The following is a 26713-nucleotide window of genomic DNA, read 5'->3' on the forward strand; positions in this document are numbered from 1 at the left end:
GGAACGTCTCGGAAAAGTCTGTCTTCCTTACCACACCCTTCAAACCGGAACACAGCAGCGTCTAACACTGCTGTTATTAGGTAGAAATAGGTGTGGCGGTGGTGCCGCCGGATTCGAACCACAAAGGATTTACCACCTTCAAAACACACCTACTTCAAATTTCAAAAAACACCTATAGTTACAGGTTAAAATTTGGCAGATAGAAACCCAGTAAGTGACTAAAACCAAACCAGACTAGCCTATTATGCCATAAAAATATACACATACAATACATACTATACACATACAAAAGCGGTAAATAACTAATTAATGAATTTATGTAATAGACAAGTTTACACCTAAATTTATTAGGTTTTTTTAGTTTATATGTATAATAAAGAAAATTATATGTAAATAAATAAAACGCTAAATACAACAAAACCTCTACCTTACACCTGTCGAAGCGATGAACGTTATCAGTCTTATAACATATTACTTTGTACTGCGTTTAGTTTCCCTTATCAGAAAGCACAGATAAACATAAATCGCCTGCTATTGCCCTAAGAAATGGACATTGCGCTTATTAATATTGGAGATTACGTCTATTGAGCGACTCTTCGTTGCTAGAGCCTGTTTTAAATAAGGTTTCAATGTTACGTATCTGTAAGTAGCCTATTTCAATAATTTAAGATGAGGTGCTGGTATAGACTAGGAAAGGAGTAGACCAGTATACGAGCAGATGAAAGAATAAACAAGTAGTTGAGAAGACACATATGCAGACGAGTAGACGAATATAAGACTAGATAAGTAGAAAATGAGCAGAATTATTGATATGTGTAGGCAAGTAAATGAGCAGACAAATATAAGAATATGAGGAAACTTTGCTGATTTTTGTTATGTCTGTGTGAAAGTTACTGTATGTATTAAATATTGTATGTTTCCCAAATAAAAATAAAATAAAAATAAAATACCTAAACGATAAGGCAGACGGGCTACCTGGTGGAAAGCAGTCACCGTCGCCTATGGACTTTTGCAACACCACAGGAGGCGCCAATGCGTCACCGACTTTGAAGGAGATTAAGTTGGTATTGAGGCGCCCCTGCCCAGAGATGGGAGCAGTACTGAGCTACCATTTGGGTTCTCACTTGTATCTTATACAACAGAAGTTGCCCCGCAGTGAAGGAGTTGACTAGTAAGATATATAGGCAAATAGAAAAATAGAACAGTAGAGTACGTAAATACGTACTTATGTACGTAAGAAGAGGAGAAAAAGAGTAGATAGGTAGACCAATAGACTAATAGACTACACAAATAGAGAGAATAATACACATAAATATGTAGATAACTTTTTATTACGTTTTTTTTCTCTTTGTAACCAACTAGACGTTGAAAAAGGAGTAGATAACTCGCAGACAATTCCACACGATCTCTTTTCTTTTCGCTCTTCCGTAAATGGTTCTGAGTATGATCCTGTTAAACAAACATTAAAAATATAAGTTAAAACATGTTTTGAAACTGAGTGTTTGTATTACCTCACTGCAAAAAATAAAAAACTAAAAGAGATTATTCTTACCTTTAGGTCAAAAACCTAAATAGCCATCTATAAATAAAACCCAAACAAGTCCTCATTAAACCCTCCAATTGCTGCTCTAAATTTAATTGAATTCCCAATAAATTTAATTGAAACCAATAAATAAACAAATCACACTTCGAACGAATAAATCACAGAATAATTGGTTCTATATTGACGTGCGTGGGATTCAAAATGGCGGACCTGGTGTTATTTCAATACCAATATTATTCTGTATTTTCCACTTGTCTTTAATAACTGATGTTAATAATGCGTTTCTGTGCTCTATTTGTGCATAATCTGTATTCTACATGCAAATTTTGACTTATATTTTTTTTAAGATAGTAGAACCCTTTATGGTTCGACTCCGACGGCACTCCCACGACACCTATTTCTGCCTCATAACAGCAGTATTAAGCACTGCTGTGTTGTGCTTTGAAGGTGTGGTAAGGAAGACATACTTTTCCGAGGCGTTCCAGTTTAGTCCTCAGTTGCATCTGTGGCCAACCTCAGGTAGGAATATCTAATCCTATCGAGTGTTGATTGCTTGAAGGTGGTAGAACCCTTTGTGGTTTGACTCCGGCGGCACCACCGCCACACCTATTATTTCTAATAACAGCAGTTTTAGGCGCTGCTGTGTTCTGGTTTGAAGGGTATGGTAAGGGAGACAGACTTTTCCAAGGCGTTCCAGCTTAGTCCTCAGGGGTAGCGGCGCATCTCTGGCCGACAGATGTCCATGGGCGGCAGTAGCCACTTACAATCAGGTGGAATGCAAGGGCGTCTCCTCCTCCTATATTATATAAAAAAATGTTATTACTATGATTTTATTAATTTGACGATTGCTGCTCTAAATTTAATCTAAATTTGGTCAGTTGCAATAATGAAGAATTTGTGAAAACACTTTTAGTAGGTAAAACAAAAGACAGATTGATTATCAAAAACAGTCATTAGACAGAGCATTTAGACGACAATGGCGATATACCTTTACAATAGTCGTATTAATATTAATAACACTATTTCCATTCTACGAATACACAGTCGTTTAGCAAAAGCATAACTCATACAATTATTTCAAACAGACAGACAGAGTGGGTAATACCGGTTTTCAATATTGAAAGATTTGCTGTACCGATTAAGGTGAAATTATGTTTCCTGCGGTTTTGTGATAACTCGATCATTCGCCACAGATAGTAAAACTGGAGTATTCGATAATATTGTCTCGAGCGGGTTTCGACTTGGTTTATGATAGATTTTATTATCTGTGCCCGATTTTATTGCGTTATGAGGAAATGTTACAAAGCAGCATTACTAAGCAGAAAGTGGTAGAACTCTCTGGTTCGACTCCGGCACCGCCGTCACACCTATTTCTGTTATGACAGCAGTAAGTGCTGCTGTGTTCTGGTTTGAAGAGTGTGGTAAAAAAGACATGGTTTTATAGGCGTTCCAGCTTAGTCCTCAGATAGCGGCGCATTTGTGGTTTCTCAGGTAGGGATCTAATCAAATCTAGGGGTTGACTACAGATGTCCTTAGGCGACAGTAGTCGCTTACCATCAGGTGGCCTGTATCGCTCGTCCGCTATTCCAATAATATAAAAAAATATCAGTAAATTTGTATGTATGTATCATTGTTTGTCACGCCCTACAGTCCAACCGGCTTGACAGATTTTAACATATGAGTAGGACTACCATGAGTTTACAAAAGTATTACTCGCTAGCGACTGCGTAAAATAAATGTATGAAAAATTGTACAGCGCCTCTGGTGGTTACTCGTAGAACTAAAATCCGTAGTGTCGTAACTCGATACGTAAAAAACCTATCGAAATCAAATCGCTAGCGAATGTCATTATGATCTATTGCCATACAAATTCGGTCCCATGAGTCATAAATTTGACAGACGTTGTCAAGAAATACCGTAACGATAGTAGTTATGTTATTCACTAGCAAAATGACAATAGTTTTCTATTTACCATTTCTATAGTGGCGTTTCTATGCCAACTCATGGTAGTGCTAGAGGTGTCATTGGATGCGTCTATAGTATGGGAGAGACAAAACCTATTTTTAAACTGTCAGATTTTTTATTTTTATGATACACTAATTTAAACGTTTCGCGTATCATAATTAAAATTGTGATCTAATATAGAAAAATCTTTCAAAAGAGAGCATTTTGTTTTTCGGAAATATATAATTATTTTTTGCTCCAGTTAATTTTACTCATTCCCTCGTAATATTAAGTACTCAGTTAATGATTTTAACAATCTGTACCTTTCTAACCCCTTCTAGTAGCTGTTTGGAGAAACAGTGCCCGGCAGTAAAACATTAAAAATTTCTTATACATTATAATGAATTCTTATACATCATAATGAAAAATTTCTACAATATTTATACACCAAAAATAAAACAAACAGAACCGATCAATACACACAAGATTTTAATTATAGAATAATCAAAATAAATAATGACGTAGAATTAATTATATCCGATACGAACCGTCTCACCTAAAGAGAAAGTATACAATCATTATTATATTTCAATTAATGATTCCTGCAGCTATTAACGATTAAAATACGAGGGTAGTGTAATTAAATCGTTAATCTTTTTGACATTGTAATATTTTTAAACGATTGAGCAGTGGTTTTAATGTCTGAAAGTCCAGGGTTCAAATTCAAGATATGGACTTTTGATATTCTAAGGTTTAGGAATAAGATATCATTTAAAAACTAACTTTTATAAACCGAGCGCCTTAAGTTTACTTTTCTAAATAAATTAAAAGAATTACATTTAAACGCAAACAAGAAATTTTACAACAAAAGTGGCAGAACGTTATTTACAATGATGGGAAAATAACTCCCCAGTAGGCGACCTACAGCGCCTTTTTATGCGCCCATTTTTAGTGAATACCCTCATTTGACAATTAAATTTTCTATCTTTACCCTTAGTATGAGTTTTAACGTTTTTACAAAAATGACTGTTTTTGTATTTGTACGTATTTGTCCATACATTGCTAATCAGCGCCCCAAGCAGACTGTATCAGAACTGATTGAAAATGTATGAGAAATTCGTAAACAAATACAAAAACAGTATTTTTTGTAAAAACGTAAAAACTCATACTAAGGGTCCTTTTACCGTCAAACCTTACAATATTTTAATCAAAATGAAGGTACCTGCAGCTATCAAATTAAAAACGATGGTAGTGTAATTAAATCGTTAATCTTTTTGACATTGTAATATGTAAACCACGGAGAAGTAGCCTAGTGGTTTTAATGTCGGGAAGTCCGGAGTTCGAATCCCAGGCATGCACTTTTGATTTTAATATATGTGTATATTTTAGAAATTAATTATGATTTGCTTATACGGTGAACGAAAACATCATGAGGAAACCCGGCATGGGTTTCCTTATGATGTTTTCGTGTTTAAAGAAAAGTTTTCTACCGGCACCACCACCTCAACTATTTCTACTAATAACAGTAGTGTTAAGCGCTGCTGTGTTCTGGTTTGGTAAGACATACTTTGCTGAAGCGTTCCAGCTTAGTCCTCAGGGGTAGCGGAACATCTGTGGCCGATCTCAGGTAGGAATAGGAATCTAATCCTATCTGGGGTTGATTACAGATGTCCATGGGCGGCAGTGACCACTTACCATCGGGTGGACTGCATGCTCGTTTGCAACTCCAATCTTATAAAAAACGAAAATGACTTTTAATATTGAGAAAAAAAAGGAATAGATGTACTTGATTATTACATATTGACATTACGTTAATAAAAAATATTATTTTTAAACCCAAATACCCGATTTCCTAAAAATATAGCCTATCAGTTACAATACGATCCAACGACAAGTATGTTAATATCAGTCTGGGTTGTAGATAAAAGAACGATATATACATACAAACATACATGTTCTCGAAAATATTACCCACCACAGTAAAAACCATCGAGTAAAAACCTTAATGTTAATACTTTGCATATGTTTGTGAGTTTTCGTAAACTTCGTGTCCTTAATTTCATAATTACACATGACATAACGACCTAGAATTACGATTTCACCAAAATACCTTTGGTACTGTAATTCCACTTGTCTTTCACTGTCTGAAAATAAGTGGCTTTCATAATCAACCCATTAATGTCCCACTGCTGGGCACGGGTCACCTCTCAGAATGAGAAGGATTAAGCCATAGTCCACCGCGTTGGCCAAGTGCGTATTGGTAGACTTCACACTTCACATACCTTTGAAAACTTTTTTTAAGATTTATTTTATGCAGGTTTCCTCACAATGTTTTCCTTTATCGTTTAAGCAAGTGGTATTTTATTTTTTATACGCAGATAAGTTTGAAAAATCACAGGTGCCTGGGATTTGAACCTCGGACCCCTCGATCAAGAGGCCAAGTTTCTTAACCACCTAAAACTTTATAGTTTTCGGACTAACTTGAGTAGACTAAATTTCTAAACATAAAAGGTTATACCTTACTTACCTTACCTTAAACATTACTTTATGTAATTTCAGGCCGAAAAAAATGTTTGTGGTTCCAGTCCACGGCACTAGCGTCATACAAATGTCTCTCTAATAACAAGTTTCAGCGCTGTTGTGTTTTAGTTGGAATGTCTAATTCTATTAAATGTGTAATTGGATTTAAGTTCACAGGCTTATGTGTATGAAAAAACATTGTACGTATTTTAATGACCATTCGTCACTCTTTCATATTTCATCACTTAAGAAGCAATATAACATCAGTTCTTAACAATACAAAGGGGCTATACAGAACTAGAGTTGCCTGTAAAATTATCGATATTAATATCGAGAATATCAAACCGATTTTATAGATACATCGATAATTCAACACTTGAAAATTGAATTATGAAAACGTTTAGTTGTCGACAGATTACAAAGATTATTATTCATTCATGTTCCTTAAAACCTACAAATGACGACCCCTGAGGGATCACCGCAGCATGAATTTCTGCCTAATGACAGAAACGCTACGCGTTAACTTTTAGTTTGAAAGATTGCCTTCTAACTTAGTCCTCAGGGGTAATACAGCTCTGTAACTGCCCTCAGGTTGGAATTTAATAAGCATAAAATAAATCGAATCTAATCATATCTGGGGTTGATTAGATGTCCATGCGGCTGAAGCCACTTACCATCAGATGGACTGCATACTCTTTTGATGCTTCAATATTTAAAAATCACGAAAAAACTGCATAATTTTTTCACTATTCGTATAAGGAACCGTAATTTCAGTTTCCTTCTTCTCTTTTTATAATTCAATATTTATATTTTCGATATCTATTTTCCACATCAATATTATCGAACTATCGATAAATCATCCCATCCCTATATATACAGCACACATCCTATTTCAGGTGTGTGGGCGTCGTGTAAATTGTCCGCATGTCTGTCAGGGCACCGTTAATTGGCGGTCATTACCGTCTCCGTCTTAATGAAGAGTGTGGTGGCCAATCTTTCTCAACGTTTGTGGTAATACCACCTTTTTTGGGATAAAGGAAGATTTTACTGTATATTTTCCTTTGTAGAGGGATTCAGTGTTTGGGAATGACGCATAGTTAAAATAGTTGCAAAAAATGGAGGAGGTTCTGGATTCGTTGAAATATTTTTCTATTTTTCCTAATTACTCAAAGGAGTACGAGTAGGAGTAGGAGGAGTTATACTTTCCAGATGGTCCCATTGCCATCAAGTCAGGATCTTATGACGGGATCTTGGAACATATAACACAAAACGAGTATAAAAACAACCAGACTCAAACAGATATAAAATTTAAACAAATCGATTCGCCAGAGTTTGAACCGAAGATCCCCTACACATCAAATCGGTTGACCTCTGAACTATGCAGAGGCTATTGCGTCAACTGTTTGTCTAAATAATGTCGCTCATTCGCGCCGGTGGTTGCACACAAATCGCATTGTCGCGCAACAAGCGTGACGAGCCGTCACTGAGTTCCGTTGTACGAATTCCGATTGTACAATTAGGAATTGTACTCGTGATCGCGCTTCCGTTCTGTGAAATAACATTGTTTGAGTGTGGTGTGGACGCAACAAAAATAACATCAATTTAAATTATATAGCAGCAAAGTAGCACTGCAATTAGCACTTACATTAGGGATTTTGTCCTATTTGGTTAGGCGACTGGAGTCCACAATTAGAAATTGTTTAAAATTAGATGGAATAGTCGTATTTTTGTTTACTTCGTCGCATAAATTATATACTTAATGTCGCCAGCAAAATTATTCATATTTCTTTTTTAGACACCTGCATCCCATCAAAAGCAGTATTAGAATCTTAACGATTCGAAGCCATCTGTATTATTTTTCTTATTGCTTTATTTATTTTGTTGCCTCCCAAACTTTGACCTATGCAAGGCTATTGCGTCAACAGTTTGTCTAAACAATGTCACTCATTCGCGCCGGTGGTTGCGCACAAATCGCATTGTCGCGCAACAAGCGTGACGAGCCGTCACTGAGTTCCGTTGTACGAATTCCGATTGTACTCGTCATCGCGCTTCCGTTCATTAAAGCTCTATGTACGAGTGCAGTGCCATCAAAATCACACTGATTTGAATTCCATAATGACAATGTGACGTCGAATTTCGTCTTATTAGTTTTCAAATCAAATGATATAGACTTAACCGAACCATTTGCTTACTCCATCCCATAGATTAGATAGTTCACTATTCGCCATGGACTGTTCTTAATTTCTCGGTTCCCAAACCTAAAATTGTGCAAATATATTGTCAAAACAAAGCAACAGAAATGTATCTCATTCGCGCCTGTTGGTCTGCACAAATTGCATTGACGCGCAATAGGCTATACGAACGGCTATCATCTAAGTTCCGTCGTACGATTTCAGATTTGTTCTTGAATATATCGAGCCAATGCACGAGTCTACCCTAACAGTAAGGGAAGAACCGTGCCCAAAAATGAAATATTAAAATATTTGCATCCAAGGCTACAAACATGCCTTTCCTTATAATATTTTCTTTGTCGTCAACGCTCACACTTGTCAGTTAAATGTTTTGATTTGTAATTGAATCTCAGAAACCAAATTCATTACAAAAATTCTCACTCATATTTGTACTTAGTGTTTCCATCAATTCTCTTTGAATGCATTTCCACTTCCCATAAAAGTGCCTTTATTAAACCAACACTCTTATCTTTTTATCTTACAGAATTTCGTGCTAATTAAGTAATGTGTTCTTGATAATAGGAACTGACCCGCTGAATTCCGTTGTCCACTAATTCCGTTAAGTTGGCCTACTCGTTAATTGATACAACTGTGTCTTATCTATTTAGTTCAAGTTCCCCAGAATAGACACTTACTGTTAAAGAAATTGCATTGTTGACCTTAAATTTTAGAAATAAGCTTCTGAAATTGTATCTGTTATTTGGGTGTATAAATATAGAGTGTTAGTCTGGCAGTAGAAGTAATTTTATATGTGTGATACCATGAGTAGATACGGTTACTGCGACTAAAATGTGCCCGATATATCTGCATGTATGCAGTTTAGCTTACGATCTTGCAAACTCAATCCACTTATTCTATGATACATATACTGTCTTCATTATAGAGGTAATGGTAGGATTTATCAAATGCAGTTTTAATACGATTGACACAAACGGCACTGCAACTTAATCCTCAGGAGTAGCAAGGCATCTGTGTTTTGTCCTCAAGTGGAATTCCAATCCTATTCGCACTATAGGATCTACCTATTGCCTATAAGTGTAGAGAGAGATCTCTTTCTCTGTCTTTTCTCCATCTTTTACTTTTCTTTTTCCATTATCTTTATCTAGTTCTATTTGTTGCCAGTGTCATTGGGAGATCTCTCCATTATCCCTCGCTCTTTTCTCCATCTTTTACTTTCTTTTACTCGCGTTCTTTATATCCTTATCTGTAAGAGAACTATCGGATTCCAGTGTCGGCGTGTCAAGCTGGGAACTCTCTCCATTCTCTCTCGCTCTTTTTACCTTCTGTTACTTTTTTTATATCTTTATTTTCTTCCAGTTGTTTCCAGTTTAAGCTTGTCGGGCGGCGTGTCATTGGAAGCTCTCCATTCTCTCCCGCGTTTTTCTTTATCTTTTACTTTCTTTATGTCTTTAGATTTATCTATTTCTATTTCTTTCCAGTGTCAGCGTGTCAGGCGGCGTGTCGCTGGGTGCTCACCTCGTGTGCGCGCGTGTCGCCGGCCTGACGGACAAGCAACGGGCCATGTGTCGGTCGTCGCCCGCCGCCATCGCTGCTGTTGGCGATGGCCTCAGGTTTGTCTACTAATATTGCATTCGAATATGGATGTGGATTATTGTTAGTACCAATATTGCAGGCCACAACCAGGGGAGGGTTTTGGAGGTTGAAACTCCTCCGAAATTGTAAGTAGAATACTTTGTGGTTCGATTTTTGAGGCAGCATTGCCACTTATTTTTCGGCCAAATAACAGCAGTGTTCAGCGCTACTGTATTTCAGTTTGAAAGGTGTGGCAAAGGAAACATACCCAAGGCGTTCCAACTTAGTCCTCAGGGATGCTAAGACAAGTTCTTCTTACCACTGAACCAAAATTAAATCCCTCCAGAAACACAATTCTGATGGGTATGTTGGTTACAGATGCGTGGCTGCTTCTGAGAACTAAACAAAATCAAACATATTTGCCTTACCACCCCGTTATTTAAACCAATCCTACTTTATCCTGATGTTATAAGGCAGAATACAAGTAATAAGGAAACTGTGTTATAGGTTGGCGTACGCCGAATGTCGAGTGCAACTGGGTGGCTACCGATGGAACTGCTCAGGAGTTGGAGACGGGAACGACTTCGGACATGTCATGCCGTTGGGTAAGTTTTAAGAAAACAAGCTTATTTAGAAACAGTTGAACAATTATACAGGACGTCCCGTAAGTGCTACGATAAACTTGAGGGGATAAAAGTTAGAACACAGAAACTGACTTAGACAAAAGTTTTTTTTTAATTCAGTCCCCTTCATCCCCTTTCGTTCACTGATGTACAAATAATAATGCATTGATTATTTTTCTGTAAGATACAATCAGATAATCCACCATATTTAAATGTAAATTGGTTAAAAGATATAAAGGTATCAAGACTTTTTGGAGTTTATTGGAGTTTATTGGAGTTTATTGGAGTTTATTGGAGTTTATTGGAGTTTACTCCTTAAGAAACGATTTGAGTTATAAGGCCCGGTGCGGAAATTTTATGAGGAGTAAAATCAAGTGTAACACGAAAAGTTGAGGCGTAACGGTAACCAAAATATGAATCAAGAGTGCTTTTATTAATTTAAAATACAGTAAGTTCAAATCCCATATGAAAGTAATTATAACAATAAAAATAATTAGCAATATATAAAACATTAAAACGTCATTAACTAATTTGTTTACATTTTTGCATAAATTAAGTTATAGGTTTGATCATTTATAAACACTGTGAAAAATATGAACATTGGCGCCATAATATGATTAACAATCTTTTATGAACGTTTTTAAAGAAGAGTAACATATAAAATCAGTAAGCAATTGAATAAGATATAATATTAGCAAAATAAGTTTTTAACATAAAGAGGCTTTTGTAAGTTACTGATATATTAATTTAACTTATAAAAATGGATGCATTATTGACCAGCACCATCTATCAAGGATAAACGGGCAAAATCAAAACAGTATTATTTAATATTTATTACAGAATTATTGCTAATGAATTATGTTCAAAATAAGTTATATAAAATTAGCAATACGTTTTAAATGAATTCTAGAATTATAAAACATTCAGAAACAATCCAAATTACATATAATAACATGTTTATTGAGTCTCATATAAATTTCATCCGTAAATTGCAACAAGGATATTTTATAGATGGCAAAGAAATTATAATTATTAAGTTTTAAGTTATAAAACGTTTAACATTGTTTTAAATATAAATAATTATATTATATTAAAATTTACTTTAATATAAACAATTATATTAAGTTACCATTATAATATTTGGAACCAAAATACATAGATTGATAAACTTGCAAACTTACAATTTATAAAACTTGCCACTAGATGGCGCTATTTTATATTATTTTGTAACATACTTTATGTAATACGCATTATTGAAGTAATATAAATAATCCGAATAATTACAGATATATGTTTGTTTCTCTTATCATTTTAGCAGATGCGTTCATTTACCTACCCTTTTTTCTATTCGATATATATCATAATTATCATTCGTAAGGAGTAAACTCCAATCGTGCGTCGTAGCTGACACACACACACTTTTTTTTGACTTTAATTTGAAACATTTTTTTTCTAACCTGTTCTATACAATAAAAAATCCTACTAAATAATATTACAAGCCAAATTTGTAGAAATTACAAAATCAAGCTTCACCACTCTTCCCGTAGAAACATCTTTATTTCTTAACTATGTACCATTTACTTTGCTTTGTAATATAATAGCCTGTTACTTACAAAGTTGTTTGTGTAACTGCATTAACATTGCAGGCTTAATAACCTGAAGGTCAACTGATTGCATTGATCAAACAGTTGCAGCGAGCCTGCCCGGCAGCTCATCTGCCATAAATCATGGATAACAAAGGATCAGATAAAAACAATAAATGTTTATACTCGTGACCGTGGAATCGTGATTGGGAATTAATATTGTTGAACTAGGTATCAGTTGTAGCTACAGGATGATGTTTTTCTGTAAAAAAAAAGATGGAAGTAGCGAAGGTTGCAGTCCATCTAATGATAAATAGTAACGCAAATATTTACTTTTTATCGGACATAAATTACAAAGCAATTACATATTATAAATATAATAATTGACTATCATTTAATGTAAAAACAAATCCCGATAAATCAATTTTAAAAGTATAGCCAATGGTTAGACTAATGTTATATCTCATATGTTAAACTGACTTGCCGTTTATGCTGTAGGGCGTTCTAAAGAATGAGACATACATACATACAAACATCCATAACACCTACATTCATACGCACGCGCGTAAAACATTACCCTCCGCAACCATGTAACAAATAAGAGTACTAATAGCAAATACAAATTTATCAATTATAAATTTGTTCAAAGCGTTGAAATGTTTAATACCTAATTTTCATTGATGTATTGAAACTGATATACTGTACATAACATGTCCTTCAAACCAAAACTAGGGTTAGTAACCCGCGTAAAACTGCTAGTCCGCTCTGAAGTTGTTGCGAGCAGGTGTACTCATACAATTTGCTATGGCAACGCGATTCATTTCTATATTCAGAGCGGACTAGCAGTTTTACGCGGACTACAACAGTATGATTTGCAGTACATACATCACAAGTAGTATGTAGATGCAATCAGATGACATATCTAGGTTATGAGGTTAAATTGTATTGTGTGATGAGGAAAACATTAACGGATGTGAGCCGGATGCAGCTTCCGACATCCGGACGCGTTGTATACAATTATATTAGGATACCTTAACATTGTTAAAATAGATTATTTTATCTAATAACATTTTTATTAACACTCAAATGTTTTAACAGCAATATAGATAAAATACGATAACATGAAATATGCATCAAATAAACCCTTTACTTCAAAAAATAATTTAAATTAATATACATTTTAAATTCATTCTAAATTGTTATCAAAATATCCTCTTCTAATAACTGCTGAAACCATGAAAATGAAGTAAGATTATTTAAAAAAATGTTGAACGTAGTATTTACTACATATTTAATATTATGATAATAGAAATTAATTAGATAAATAATTTTAAAATTTAATATTTTTGAACCACTGGGTTTCAAACTAGTTTAAACAAAATTCTATACTTACATGTTTTTCTACAATAAACGAACCTTTTTATTTTCACAAAATTTAAATTTAATAAACTTTAATCAAACTTCGTTTTTATTATAACAACATCCTGTATACATATTTTTTTTAGACCGTATCGGAGGTCTAGGTCAACGCCCGGATAGGCCAGTATGCTAAATACTTAGATCGAGCCATTCTTTTTTATCCAGACCTAGGTTCTTAATTCAGTAATAATAGAATAATATGCTAATCCCATCTTCATGCTAAGATGAAATAAAAATAGTTTAATATAGGTATGGTGATACCTTAAATGCTCATTATATAAAAATAACGTCTATATGTTTGTATCCTCAAAACTGGAAAATTGTATGATGGATTGATTTAATTTTTTTACATAATTTTGCATATCTATATGAGAGTGTTTTGATATACTTTTTATCACGAAATCCCCATGTTAACCATCTTATATTAATCCTTTAAATCAATTATCTACTGCCTCAGTGAACTTAGCAGAGTTTAGTTGGTATTTAATTGATATTTAATATTTTTCAAGATTCCGGATATCTGATCAAAAAGCGGATGTTAATAAAATCACTCTAATGTTATCTGTCTGTCTGTATAAAAACGAAAAACAGTTAAATTTGATACAAAAACATTGAGTTGACCTAATCGAAGATGTGTAAAAGTATTATATTCTGTTTGTTTGAAGTTAATTTTGGCGATAAATTGTAAAAATATTACAATATCAAACAAAAATACGAAACGTAAGCATTTCTCGTTCGAAAAACATAGAATTCCATACGTGGTTTTTGGAAAGACATAAGTTTGTCCTTATATTCCCACACAAGGTGAAATAGTACCTACATAACCCTTTGCACGCGAGTCCGACTCGCACTTGACTTATTAAACACAAAATATACATTATTATATTTTTCTGGAAATAAATTTATTTTTCACTGTCCCATATCACCCATATTGAGTATGTGTTGATATTTCTGCACTTCTTGATAAGCACTGCTGGTGTAGTGGTATCATGCAAGATTCCCATTCTTGCGACCCGGGTTCGATTCCCGGGCAGTGCACTTTTTATCATTATTTTGTGCATAATATATTTACTATTTTTATTAAAGTAAATTATAAGAGAGTCCACTAATAAAAAAAAATAGTCAATATTTTTTTTGTCGATATTTATTTTTTAACCTTTAAAGTAAATATTATCCTAAACAAACATAACAACAAGAAACAAACAAACAAAATTCAATTTTTTATTGTAAACCTACGCAACTAAAGCCTGAATTAGACGCTCGCTTAAACAATCCTAGTGAACATATTATAAAACAAATAAACAAACAATGGAAACATAATTTACAACGAGTGCCAGACGTTTTAAAAAATCTCTTTATAACATAACATTCTTAATTTGAATTCTAAAACTACGCAACCGAAGCCTCAATTGGACGCTCTCTAAAACAATCCTAGTAAACAAAGAAAACATAATTTACAACGAATGATAAACTTTTTTTTTTTATTAAAAAGCAATAGTATTCTTAATTTAAATTCTAAAACTACGCAACCAACACCTCAATTGGACGCTCGCTAAAACAATCCTAGTTAACAAACAAAGAAAACATAATTTACAATGAATTCCAGACGTTTTTAAATTAAGAAGCAATAGTATTCTTAATTTAAATTCTAAAACTACGCAACCAACACCTCAATTCGAAGCTCGCTAAAAACATAATTTGTAACGAATTCCAGACGTTTTTAAATTAAGAAGCAATAGTATTCTTAATTTAAATTCTAAAACTACGCAACCAGTCTCAATTAGACGCTCGCTAAAACAATTCTAGTAAACAAACAAAACAATTATAAACAAAACAAACAAACACTATCACACCCACAACGGAGTGACGCGTGTGATTTATGCGCCACGGCTAATTGACGCTGGTTTGTTCAGCGCTCGTTTATAACGTACGATGTGTCGTGTCGTGGTCGTGACGTGACGTGTAACTTTTTTTCTAAAACTTAGTTTTTTGTATGATATTATATTTTAATGTCTTATAAAGGATTATTTTAAAGAAAGAGAACTCAATAATTAGCCAAGTACGAGTCGATCGGGCAAACGGAGGAATCCGTACCATGCATATTACTTCAATTTAACTTTTTAGTATTTGTCCTCATAACAGCTACTGCAGTAGGTACTTAAATACGTAACGTTTGAAAATATAAAGATTACGATTCAATAAACGGTTCGTTAAACCCAAAAATACCGAAAAATTCCGGTTTCTTGTACCCATGAGACCCACATATAAGACCCACCTTTATTTTTTATCTTCTTTTTATTTTTTTGTAAATATTTGTTATAAGGGCCATAGTAATACACGCTCTATAAAATATTCAAGTGTGTCCTGTAACAGACGGACAGACAGAGGAGGTTAAGAAATAGGGTTACGTTTTTACCCTTTGTGTAAGGAACCTTAAAATCTAGTACCTACATTTATATACCCATTTCCAGAACAGGGGGCCTACCTGTTAAAAACCATCATAGTTCAGAAAAGTTTTATTTCCTCCTTAAAACAGTAAAATATTCCGTTATACACAGTTGAACAAACTTAAACCCTTATTAATTTTTCGCTTATCCATTGTGTAAAACCAACTCAAATTTTGTTATATTTTGCTGAAAAAGTTAAATTTCCTGCAAAAAAAGTAAAAATATGATTAAAATAATATTGTTTTGAGAGATGGTAGTAACCCCCAGAACTTAAAGTTCATCATTTAAATTACCCAGCCAAGGACTCGAACCTGGTTATTCGTCAACAACCGGTCCGCCACACGAGCAGAAATAAATCCCACTAATCCATGAAACCTCCCACTAATTAGCGTTGAGCTAACATTTGCGTTAATTACAAATACACGATCCGTGGAAATCTGTATGCTTGGAAAACAATGTTGTAATATAATTGTTAGGTATTATAATATTTTCTGGTTTCATTGTTGTTAAAAGAAGAATTCATTATTATTTCGACTCCGGCGGCACCATCGCCATACCTATTTCTGCCTAATAACAAGTGTTAAGCGCTGCTGTGTTCTGTACCCTTACCATGAGTTTTTACGCTTTGACAAATATGACTGTTTTGGTATTTGTTTACGTATTTGCCCGTACAACTTCCAATCAGCGCCCCTAGCGGATTGTGTCAGAACTTGGAAATTGTATGGGCCAATACGTAAACAAATACCAAAACAGTCACATTTGTCAAAACGTAAAAACTCATGGTAAGGGTACTGGTTTGAAGGGTGTGGTAAGTGAGAAATATTTATGGCAGGCAGGCAGGCAGACTAACCATAAAAGGTTCTATCAACTTTTAAATAAAGACAACTCCAATTCAATTCAATTGAAAGTTGATTAGTATTTAAATTAAAAAAAAAATATGTAACTATCGTTTCTAAACGTATTTCTCTATAGTAAAGCATCGTGAGATAAGCCAAAAAATGTACAATTCATAATCTATACTAATATTATAAAGAGGAAGACTTTGTTTGTTTGTTTGATTGTAATGAATAGGCTCAAAAACTACTGGACCGATTTTAAAAATTCTTTCACCATTCGAAAGCTACATTATCCACGAGTAACATAGGCTATATTTTATATGAAATATATTTGTTAAATAGATTTTGAGGCGGTACAAAGTTTGCCCGGTCAGCTAATTACGTATATTTTAAATAAATTATTATAATTCATAGATACATCTACTAATAATACGTCTTTATTAGTAGTATATCTATGTCATAATTACTTATTGTTTAGATAAAATTGACGGGCAGCTGAAATGACGTCATACCTCATATTTTCATTAAAGTTTAAAGTAATTGTTATAGGATTTGTTTTAAACACTAAATAGTATAACGAATAAAAAAGCAATCCTTGATCTGTGAAAGGAGTGTAAAGTCCACCATTCCCATTTGGTTTATATTCTTCTTCTTTTTGCAAGGAAGGATCCACCCCAGCTGTGGATAACTATGGTTTGATCTGTAAACAATAAAGATTACCACAGACAAACTTCCAAAAAAAAAAAACAAGTAAAAAAATACAGATGATAAAGATTACCACAGACAATCACAAAAAATTAACAAACGAGTTGGCATCGTGCAAATAAAATTAACAGACTTAGTGAAATTTAATTTTTTTTAAATCACACATAGGGACATTACAATTATCTTTATATATATATTTCTTATGTGCGTGTGTATGTCACTGAACTCTTCCTAAACGACTGGACTGATTTTGATGAAATTTGTTGTGTGGTTTTAGGGGTTTGAGAATGGTTTAGATTCACAATTTTTCAATTCGTAAGTAGTTATAGAATCGGAAACTATGCATTTGATCAAGTGATGATCTTTAGCAAAAGTTGTTGTCCAAGAGCCCACGAGGGTTTGGGAGTTGGTAAGACCAATTTTCGACAGATGGCACCACTGTCATTCCAATGCAGGTACAAATTTTCCGTTATATGTGTCATATTATTTCTTTAAAATGCGAGCGAAGCCGCGGGCGCTACTAGTATATTTATATAGTACGAATTCTTATGTCATTGCGCCAAGTTAAGTACAAGCAGATACATATATTTTTCACACAGCACTCGAACCATTTGCATTTCTACGCTCTTCAGCCTGTCTGTCTGTCACTCGTATTTATTATAAACACGTTTTATTTATTTTATTCATTGCAGCGTTAATTGAACGACAGGTAAGAATTATCGCCGCCGACATTTTGTTTTCGTTCGGCCATTTTATGATGACAGATTGTTTAGGCGGCAAATCAAATTGAGGTTATAAAAGTTGTCAAAAAACTAAATCTTTATGTTAATTCTTGATGAGAATTTATTTTATGGCTGAGCAATGGCCAATTAATTAGTAATAACAATAAATTGTTTGTTGAAATGTTATTAAATGTTTTTAAAATGGTAATTTTGTTTGCTTTTGATAAAAGTTAGCAGCTGTAAAGCGTCAAGTGTTTGTATAAGCAGTAGTGTTACAACATAGGTACATTTAAGCAACGTCCAATCTATTAAGAATTTCAATGTTTGCGCATATGTATGTATGTGAGTATAAATGTCATACGTATGTATGTATGGATTTATGTACATAGGCAAATACGTACCTACGACACAAGAAAAAACAAAGAAAAATATTCTCAATTTACTTAGTAAGAAATTCATTTCCACATTTATAATGTAAAGTGTCATAAAAACTTGTTTAGGCTTAGGATTGACTTTCCGTACCTGTACTGAATAATGGGCCAACAATTCCCAATACTGGACGTAGGATTCGAACCCCAGACATTCACTAAACTATACTTTTGTTCGAAAATTATACTCATATTTTTATTTTTACTGTTTCGCAAATAAGGTATGCAAATACAAACAGTAGTAATGCGTTTCAAAACCGTGCATTTACATTGTTGTTTGGCGGCTTGGATTATGCAAAGAAATATCTGTAAGACCTACCACGGCGTAACACATATCTCGGCTAGGTAAGCTAAGTTTGTATACTCCGCGTAAAACTGCTAGTCCGCTCTGAATACAGAAATGAATCGCGTCGCCATAGCAAATTGTATGACACCTGCTCGCCACAACTTCAGAGCGGACTAGCAGTTTGACGCGAGCTGCATATAATGTATATGTTTGCAAAATTAAAATATCTTTATTATATTTTGAACGTGATAAATCCCTTTGTGGTTCGACTCCGGCGGCACCACCGCCACACCTATTTCTACCTAATAACAGTACTGTAAAGCACTATGTTCTGGTTTGATGGGTGTGATAAAAGAGACATACTTTTCCGAGGCGTTTCAACTTAATCCTCAGGGGTAGCGGCGCATCTGTGACCGATCTCAGATAGGAATGTAAACCTATCTGGGATTGATTACACATATCCATGGGCAGTAATCACTTACCATCAGATGGACTGCATGCTCGTCTACTACTCATATATTATAAAAAAGTGGACAAAGACAAAATCCTATACATTTAACGTTTTTATACGAAGGGTAAAGTTTTTAGCGTCTCAATCGTGGCTACTGCCGCCCAATGACATCTGTAATCAACTCGAGAAAGAATTCTACCTGAGCTCGGCCACAGATGCGCTGCTACCCCTGAGAACTGAGCTGGAACGCCTCGGAAAAGTATGTCTCCCTTACCACACCCGTAAAATTCGAACAAAGCAGCACTTAACACTGTTGTTATAAGGTAGAAATAGGGGTGGCGGTGGTACCGCTGGATTCGAATCACAAAGGGTTCTACTACCTTCACCTTATATAAAGTGTGGGAGTATCATACGTTATATTTTTAAGCAGTCGAGTTACCCGACGGCTAAGGCTAATGTTTTTTGAGCGCGAATGTTTCATACTTAAAACGCCCTACAGCGCAAATGGCTTGACGGTTTAACATATGAGGTGTCGTTGGATTCCTCTAAATCATGCGAGTTACATATTAACCAGTTTTCATTTTTGTTCTTATAATAGGTATTTTATTAAAGTTGATTATAAACACAGCTATACCATCAGGTCTGATCATTTGGTACTTTCATAAAAAGTTCGTAATGCAGGGCAAGCAACACAAATTGCTAATGCCCAGGGGATCTGGTAGCGTTATTACACATGTGGGAGCACATGTGTAATTTTAGGCCATTACAAAAGCGCCTAATTGGCTCAAGTTAGTACTTATGTTGGATCATTTGTGATGTATCAACGGGTACGTTTATGGTAAATGGGGGGAAGGTTTCTGAATAAGGGCTGTGTAATTTGTAATAAGTGGATAAAGACTAAATGATTGAATTCAAGCTATGGACGTGAATGTAGCTGACTGTTAAGCAATGCTTAGCTCATTGTTGGGGCCAGGTAGTTCTTCACAATTTGAATAAGCTATGGAATTAAAAATACAGAAAAAACGACGATGTTTTTTTAAAAAGCAATTTTGGTCACAAATCTAACTAGTTCCATTAAACCAACTGTAACCCCACTGGTATTTTACAATATATATTGGTAAAGAAAATTCGGAAAAAACATCAAAAAAATATATATAAATCTCTTATTACAATGTCTGGGCTAATTGCAGTTTTATATACCACTTCTGGGCACAGGTCTTTCCCTAATACTCATTACATACCGGCATATGACATAAAAAAATCCAAATATATATAGTATTAAGTAAATCTTAAATCCATGGAAGGTAGAAATTTAAATCGCCTATTATCAACAGAAAACGTATACAAAATAAATTCACTCCTTTATCATTTCAGTTTTTATTTAATTTTAATGTAATTATATCTTAAGTACAATTCGATTTCCATTGGATTTTAATTTAAGTGTAGGTAAATATTTTTTTCATATTAAATTTTACGATGAATTAACTAACATCAATATTTTCGTGTCTTTTTCACTTTAAATCAAATTCCATTGACCCAAACGAAACGGATATCAATACTTCAATACAACATTACAATCAATAGAAGCTGTAACACGATAATAATGTAAATGTAACATTTATACTACAAACAGCGAGCCTGCATTGACGGCCAATATCTCCGACATGTCAGATGTTTAGGGTGACCATGTTTACCGATATAAAGTGTCCGTTTGTAATATTAAAATAAACGCATGTAAAACTTTATTAGCTGTTGTTATAAATAGTAACTTCGGTTTCTTTTGTTTTGAAAAATAAATAGGGTTCCTGGGTCTTTACACTTTCCTACACAGGTCAAATTGTGGACTCGTACAGGATGAAATAAAATATTAACTTTTCAATAATAACCTAACAATTATTAGAGTGGATTTAACGTTAAAGTTGTATGACGAAAAAACGTAACCTAACCTTTTTTTTACTATTAGATTGAAATTTAGTTCAGTGTGTCTTATAATACGTTATATATCTCTTAATAATACGAATTCTTAATTTAAAAAATAAGCAGCTGTGGTACACGTTATTTCTGCCAAATAAAAGCGTCACGGGCTGTTGTGTTTTACTTTGAAGGGTGTGGTAAAGCAGACACTTAGAAAAGACGTTCCAACTTAGTCCTCAAGATTACCTGGATCTGTGGTTGACCTCAGATGTGAGGTCCAATCTTGTCTGGCGATTTATGTGCGGCAATTGCCACTTACCATCATAAGGACTACATTCTCGTTTGCGGCTTCATATTAATACAAAAATACAGATACAAATAATACAGAAACAAAATATAACTATAATACAAAAATATACAGCTTTATTAACTGGAAAAACCCATAAACAACCATCACATATGGACCCCCTACACAACCGATGTTTTTATTTACATACCGAGTGAGATTGAGCGGTGCAAGTCAGCTGATTGAATTGTCGTACCTGAGTGCATACATACTTCCATATTATAAAAAATATTATTATATAACACGACGCGCTGATTCGGTCTGACGTACCAAGGATTCCGGGTTCGATCCCCGGCCAAACAGACATCTGAATTTTTAATTTAGAGATCTGTTCTGGGTCTGGGTGTTTGTGTGTTCAAGGCACCCACGTCACAGGGAATCCTAGTTTGGGGCTATGAGTGTATAAAGCGTCTTTTTAAAGGTTCTTTTACGTATATAAACAAAAGAATTACAGAACTTTGTCAATCGGAATATCCCAAAAACAAACATGACATATGGACCCCCTACGCGACCGATGTCTTTATTTACATACCGAGTGCGATTGAGCGGTGCAAGTCAGCTGATTGAAACGTCGAACCTGAATGCATAAATACTATTAGCATGGATTTAACTGGAATACAGTCCACTGTCCAACATGTTGTCGACATTAGTGGCTTAATGATGAATAATGAGATTCTCCACTTTTATTCAATGTTATTTATAAGAAACGTTGGTATAATTACTTCTTATGACCGTTTGTTTTTTGACAATTCAATTGATTAGTATATGTTGGGCTGGGCACTGCTGGGCACGGGTCTCCTCTCAGAATGAGCATTAGGCCATAGTCCACCGCGCTGCACAAGTGCGTAGTAGACTTCACATACTTTGAGATTTTTTTAAAGATCTCTCAGGTATGCAAGTTTCCGACGATGTTCTCCTTCACCGGTTAAGCAAGTGATAATTAATTTGTTTGGCACATAACTTTGAAAAATCAGAGGTGCGTGGATATTAAACGTCTTGGATTTAACTTGTGAATACACTACACTGTCCAACATGTTGTCGACATTAGTGGCTTAATGATGAATAATGAGATTCTCCATTTTTATTCAATGTTATTTATAAAAAACGTTGGTATAATTACTTCCTAAGGCCGATTGTTTTACAATTGATAGTTAATACTAATTAAATTACATCAATTAGGTAGCTTAGTGGTTTGAAATTCTTCAATTGTAAATTATTCAATTGAAAGCCATTTATAGTCATTTATAGTCTTCGCCCCCGTGAGTCCTTACGAGAACTGTTTAAATCTATAAATATTTTGACAGTGCCTAGTCAATATATTTATGAAAATATCTTATATGCTCGCAAAAATTATTCTTCTTTGGAAAAAAATTATAATAGGCACAGTCATAATACTAGAAATAAAGATAAATTGGCCATACCTCAATTTAGATTAAGCAAGGTGTGTAATTCTTTTATGGGGAACTGTATTCGTTTCTACAATAAAATACCAAAAGACATTATCGATCTATCCGAGAAAAGGTTTAAATCTACTATAAAATTAACTTTATGTAAAAAAGCTTATTATAATGTAAATCAGTATTTAAATGATAAATCCGTATGGTATGACAACTCCAGCTCCAACATCAAAAATTAATTATATGTACCACTATGTAAAATTGTATATTATTTACTCTTTAAAAGATGCAAATATGCACACGTATGGAGTTTCTTGCGCCGCTTCTTCTCCATAGCGAAATACCTTCCGAAGCGGTGGTAGTTTGTTGACTTTCAAAAAGTATTCTATATGAATCAATTTTGAATAAATGAGATTTGAATTTGAATTTGAATTTGAAAATGATCTTTCAATTTGGAGGTTCAAGGTTTGAATCCAAGGTACGCACTTCTAATTTTTGAAAGTTATGTGCTATTAGAAATTATAATTGCCGTATTTAAATGTTGATGGAAAATTGAACCTGCATGTTTTTGTTTTTTTTTTTTTATAATATAGGAGTAGCAGACGAGCATGCAGTCCACATGATGGTAAATGGCTACTGCCGGCCATGGACATTTGTAATCAACCTCAGATAGGATTAGATATTTCTAACTGAGGTCGGCCACAGATGCGTACCCCTGAGGACCAAGCTGGAACGCCTCGGAAAAATCTGTCTCCCTTACCACACCCTTCAAATCGGAACACAGTAGCGCCTAACACTGCTGTTATTAGGTAGAAATAGGTGTGGCGGTGGTGCTGCCGGAGTCGAACCACAAAGGGTTCTACCACCTTTGTAAGAGTTATATAAAAAACCTCATAATTGTATGAAGACTATGAATCCGCATGGTAATCGTAGACTATGGTCTTATCCCTTCCCAACCGCTCACAACTAACACATGCCCAACAGTGGGCCAGAAATAAGATAACGACGACCACATAGGTCACAAAGTCGCTACATCATTTAGACGGCGTTATGATATAGTGTGTGTACTAAATGGCATACGAGGCGTTCCAACTTAGTCCGTAGTTAGCGAGACATCTGTGGCTGACCTCAATTAGGAGCATATCTGGGGTTGATTATAAATATCCATAGGCGGCAGTAGCCACTTAAAAAAAATATCGAACCATTAAAAGTGGGTAAAAATCGAGTTCAAAGATTCCGTTATATACATACCTATCAAATACATACAGATCAAGCTAATAAAAACGTGTTAAAAAATCAGATGCATTGTATCTTAAATGTAATATATTTTTTTAATATTGCACGGTCGTCGACGATAAATTTATTATTAGTATATCAGTAGGATGTCTGTCTATCTGCCTTGCGGCTGCCTGCGTAATATTCCTACGCTCTGAAGAATTGCAAATGGCCCTTATCGCTTCATCTGTACGAATATATAATTTAACGCCGTTATGATCCCTTCTAATCATAATGTTAGCATCTGAATATTTTGTTAAAAACGAAATGAAAAGTATTGGGAATTTACATAGATAAGTATAGATATCTGACCGCCTTGTAATTGAAGGAAGCCATTGAATTACTTAAACGGCTGACAATTCTGTCAGCCGTTTAATGGCTGTCATGGTGTAATTTACGCGGAACAATGCCGACGTGTGCAGTTAAGGCACGAAATCGAAGAAAAAGTGCGAAGAAACATCGTTTCATTCTTAAATAATCTAAAAACTACATTTTTTTAATATTTTACAAACACAAAAATTTCTTGTTAGGAGCGAGTAATCTTTACTTATCTATGGGAATTTATGAAATATCAATTTTAACATTTTTCCTTAAAGTTACATAGGATCGGAATCTTGCAGTTAATTAAGAACACACAAGCCAAGCTTGAGCAGTGGCAAATCCAAAGGAAAGGGGTAAAGGGACCAAGCTCAAATATAAAATGTACTTAACTTCATCCGTAACATGAAGGGGTTGGCAGAAAATATAATTTTTGTCGACTATCGATTTATTCCGAAGCCTGCGTTCTTACATTCCTCATTCTAAATAACTTTATTTAATCACCAAAGTCTACCTTTACTAAGTAAATCTAACAAAGTCTAGATCCGAAACAGAGCTTAATATAAAAGTATGTGTAAACGTTGAAAAATTTTAGCTAATCAATCCGTACTATAAGTTTTATGTACCTATTACATGTTACCGTTGTTACTCATCGAATATATATTTTCAAGAGCATATCTCCTTTAAATATTCGCTTTAAATATGAACAATATTACATACAGCATAAGGGCGGTGGGCAGGAAATTCGGGTCTCGAGGATACCCTCTTTGCCCGGGCAGATTCACAGGTGGTCAAATGCCCCCTGGATTTATAATATTTATTCATAATAATATAATGTTATGTAAAACATTATAATATAATGTTTTAAATTACATTATAATATAATTATAGCAGTACTGTCAATATTTAAATACAATTAAATTACCTGTAAGAAACTGATATCGTAAAACATACATACAGCGCCATCTGTTATCGAATAGCGGAATTTTAACATAATTTTCATCTTTGTTCAGCTACCAGGGAAGCAGCCTTCACATACGCTATCACATCGGCGGGTGTCACACACGCTTTGAGCACGGCGTGTGCACGAGGCGACTTGCCGGCCTGTGGATGCAGTTCTAATAGGTAAATACATTTTTATGATATAGGAGTAGCCGACGAGCACGCAGTCCACCTGATGGTAGGTGGCTACCGCCGTCCATGGATATCTGTAATCAATAAGATAAGATTAGATTCCTACCTGAGGTTGGCCACAGATGCCCTACCCTGAGGACTTAGCTGGGATGCCTCGAAAAAGTATGTCTCCCTTACACCCTTCAAACCAGAATACAGCAGCGCTTAATAATGCAGTTATTAGGCAAATAGCGGTGGTGCCGCCGAAGTCAAACCACAAAGAAATAGTAATAAATATATAAGAATACTTAGGTATTCTGTGCAAATTTCAAGTGTCTATTTATTACTGTTCCAGAGATGACAAACGGACAAACAGCGGAGACTCAGTAATAGGATTCCGTTTCTACCCTTTGGATACGGAACCCTAAAAAATAATAGAAATAATGAAGTGGTAGAACACTTTGTGGTTTCACGTTTAGACACTACCCCCACATATATTTCTATATTTCTGCCTAATAACGGCAGTGTGAAGCGCTGCAGTGTTCTGATTTGAAGAATATGATAAGGGAGACATATTTATCCGAGGCATTCCAACTTATTCCTCATTGATAGCATCGCATCTATGGCTCACCCCGGGTAGGACTCTCTTCTTATCTGAAGTTGATTTCCGATATCCATGGGTGACAGCGACCACTTGCCATAAGACGGCATACATATTAAAAGAAAAAAACCAAACTTCCACAATAAAGTCTAGCCGTTAACTAACCACCCATTTTATCCTCAGGAGACGAGCGAACCCATCAGAGCAGTTCCAGTGGGGTGGCTGTGGAGAATCAGCCTACGGCGCCAGATTCGCGCGACGGTTCCTCGACTCCAGGGAAATGGAAGCAGACGCGCGCAGCCTGATGAACCTCCACAACAACCGCGTTGGCAGGAAGGTGAGCGAGGTAGCTACATCATTGTGATAGCCTGGTATTTGCGTTGCTTAGCCTTTTTTTCACGAGGGGGAAACATTCAAAAGGTACCCGACGCTGTAGGGAGCTACGCCGGGTTATGTGGGATTTTTACCATACTAAAAT

General features: G+C 34.8%; 1 protein-coding gene and 1 non-coding gene across 4 annotated transcripts in view; both read left to right on the forward strand.

The window, feature by feature from the left end:
• The window catches only part of Wnt2 (Wnt oncogene analog 2), a 120621-nt gene that overhangs the window by 83529 nt on the left and 10379 nt on the right, over window positions 1-26713 (forward strand). For 2 of the 3 annotated variants that reach the window (XM_073090224.1, XM_073090225.1), the window contains 4 exons: window positions 9678-9809; window positions 10279-10376; window positions 25535-25646; window positions 26419-26581. In XM_073090224.1, coding sequence (XP_072946325.1) covers window positions 9678-9809; window positions 10279-10376; window positions 25535-25646; window positions 26419-26581 — 505 coding nt within the window. The remainder of the gene's footprint in view (window positions 1-9677; window positions 9810-10278; window positions 10377-25534; window positions 25647-26418; window positions 26582-26713) is intronic. The other variant, XM_073090226.1, reaches the window with a different exon arrangement.
• Window positions 14364-14434, forward strand: TRNAG-CCC (transfer RNA glycine (anticodon CCC)). Its single transcript has one exon. It is a non-coding gene; the product is annotated as a tRNA-Gly (tRNA).

The sequence above is a fragment of the Epargyreus clarus genome, unplaced genomic scaffold (assembly GCF_041222505.1).
Source record: "Epargyreus clarus isolate Ecla_fem2 unplaced genomic scaffold, WU_Ecla_fem_2.2 ptg000032l, whole genome shotgun sequence".
Classification (NCBI taxonomy): Eukaryota; Metazoa; Arthropoda; class Insecta; order Lepidoptera; family Hesperiidae; genus Epargyreus; species Epargyreus clarus.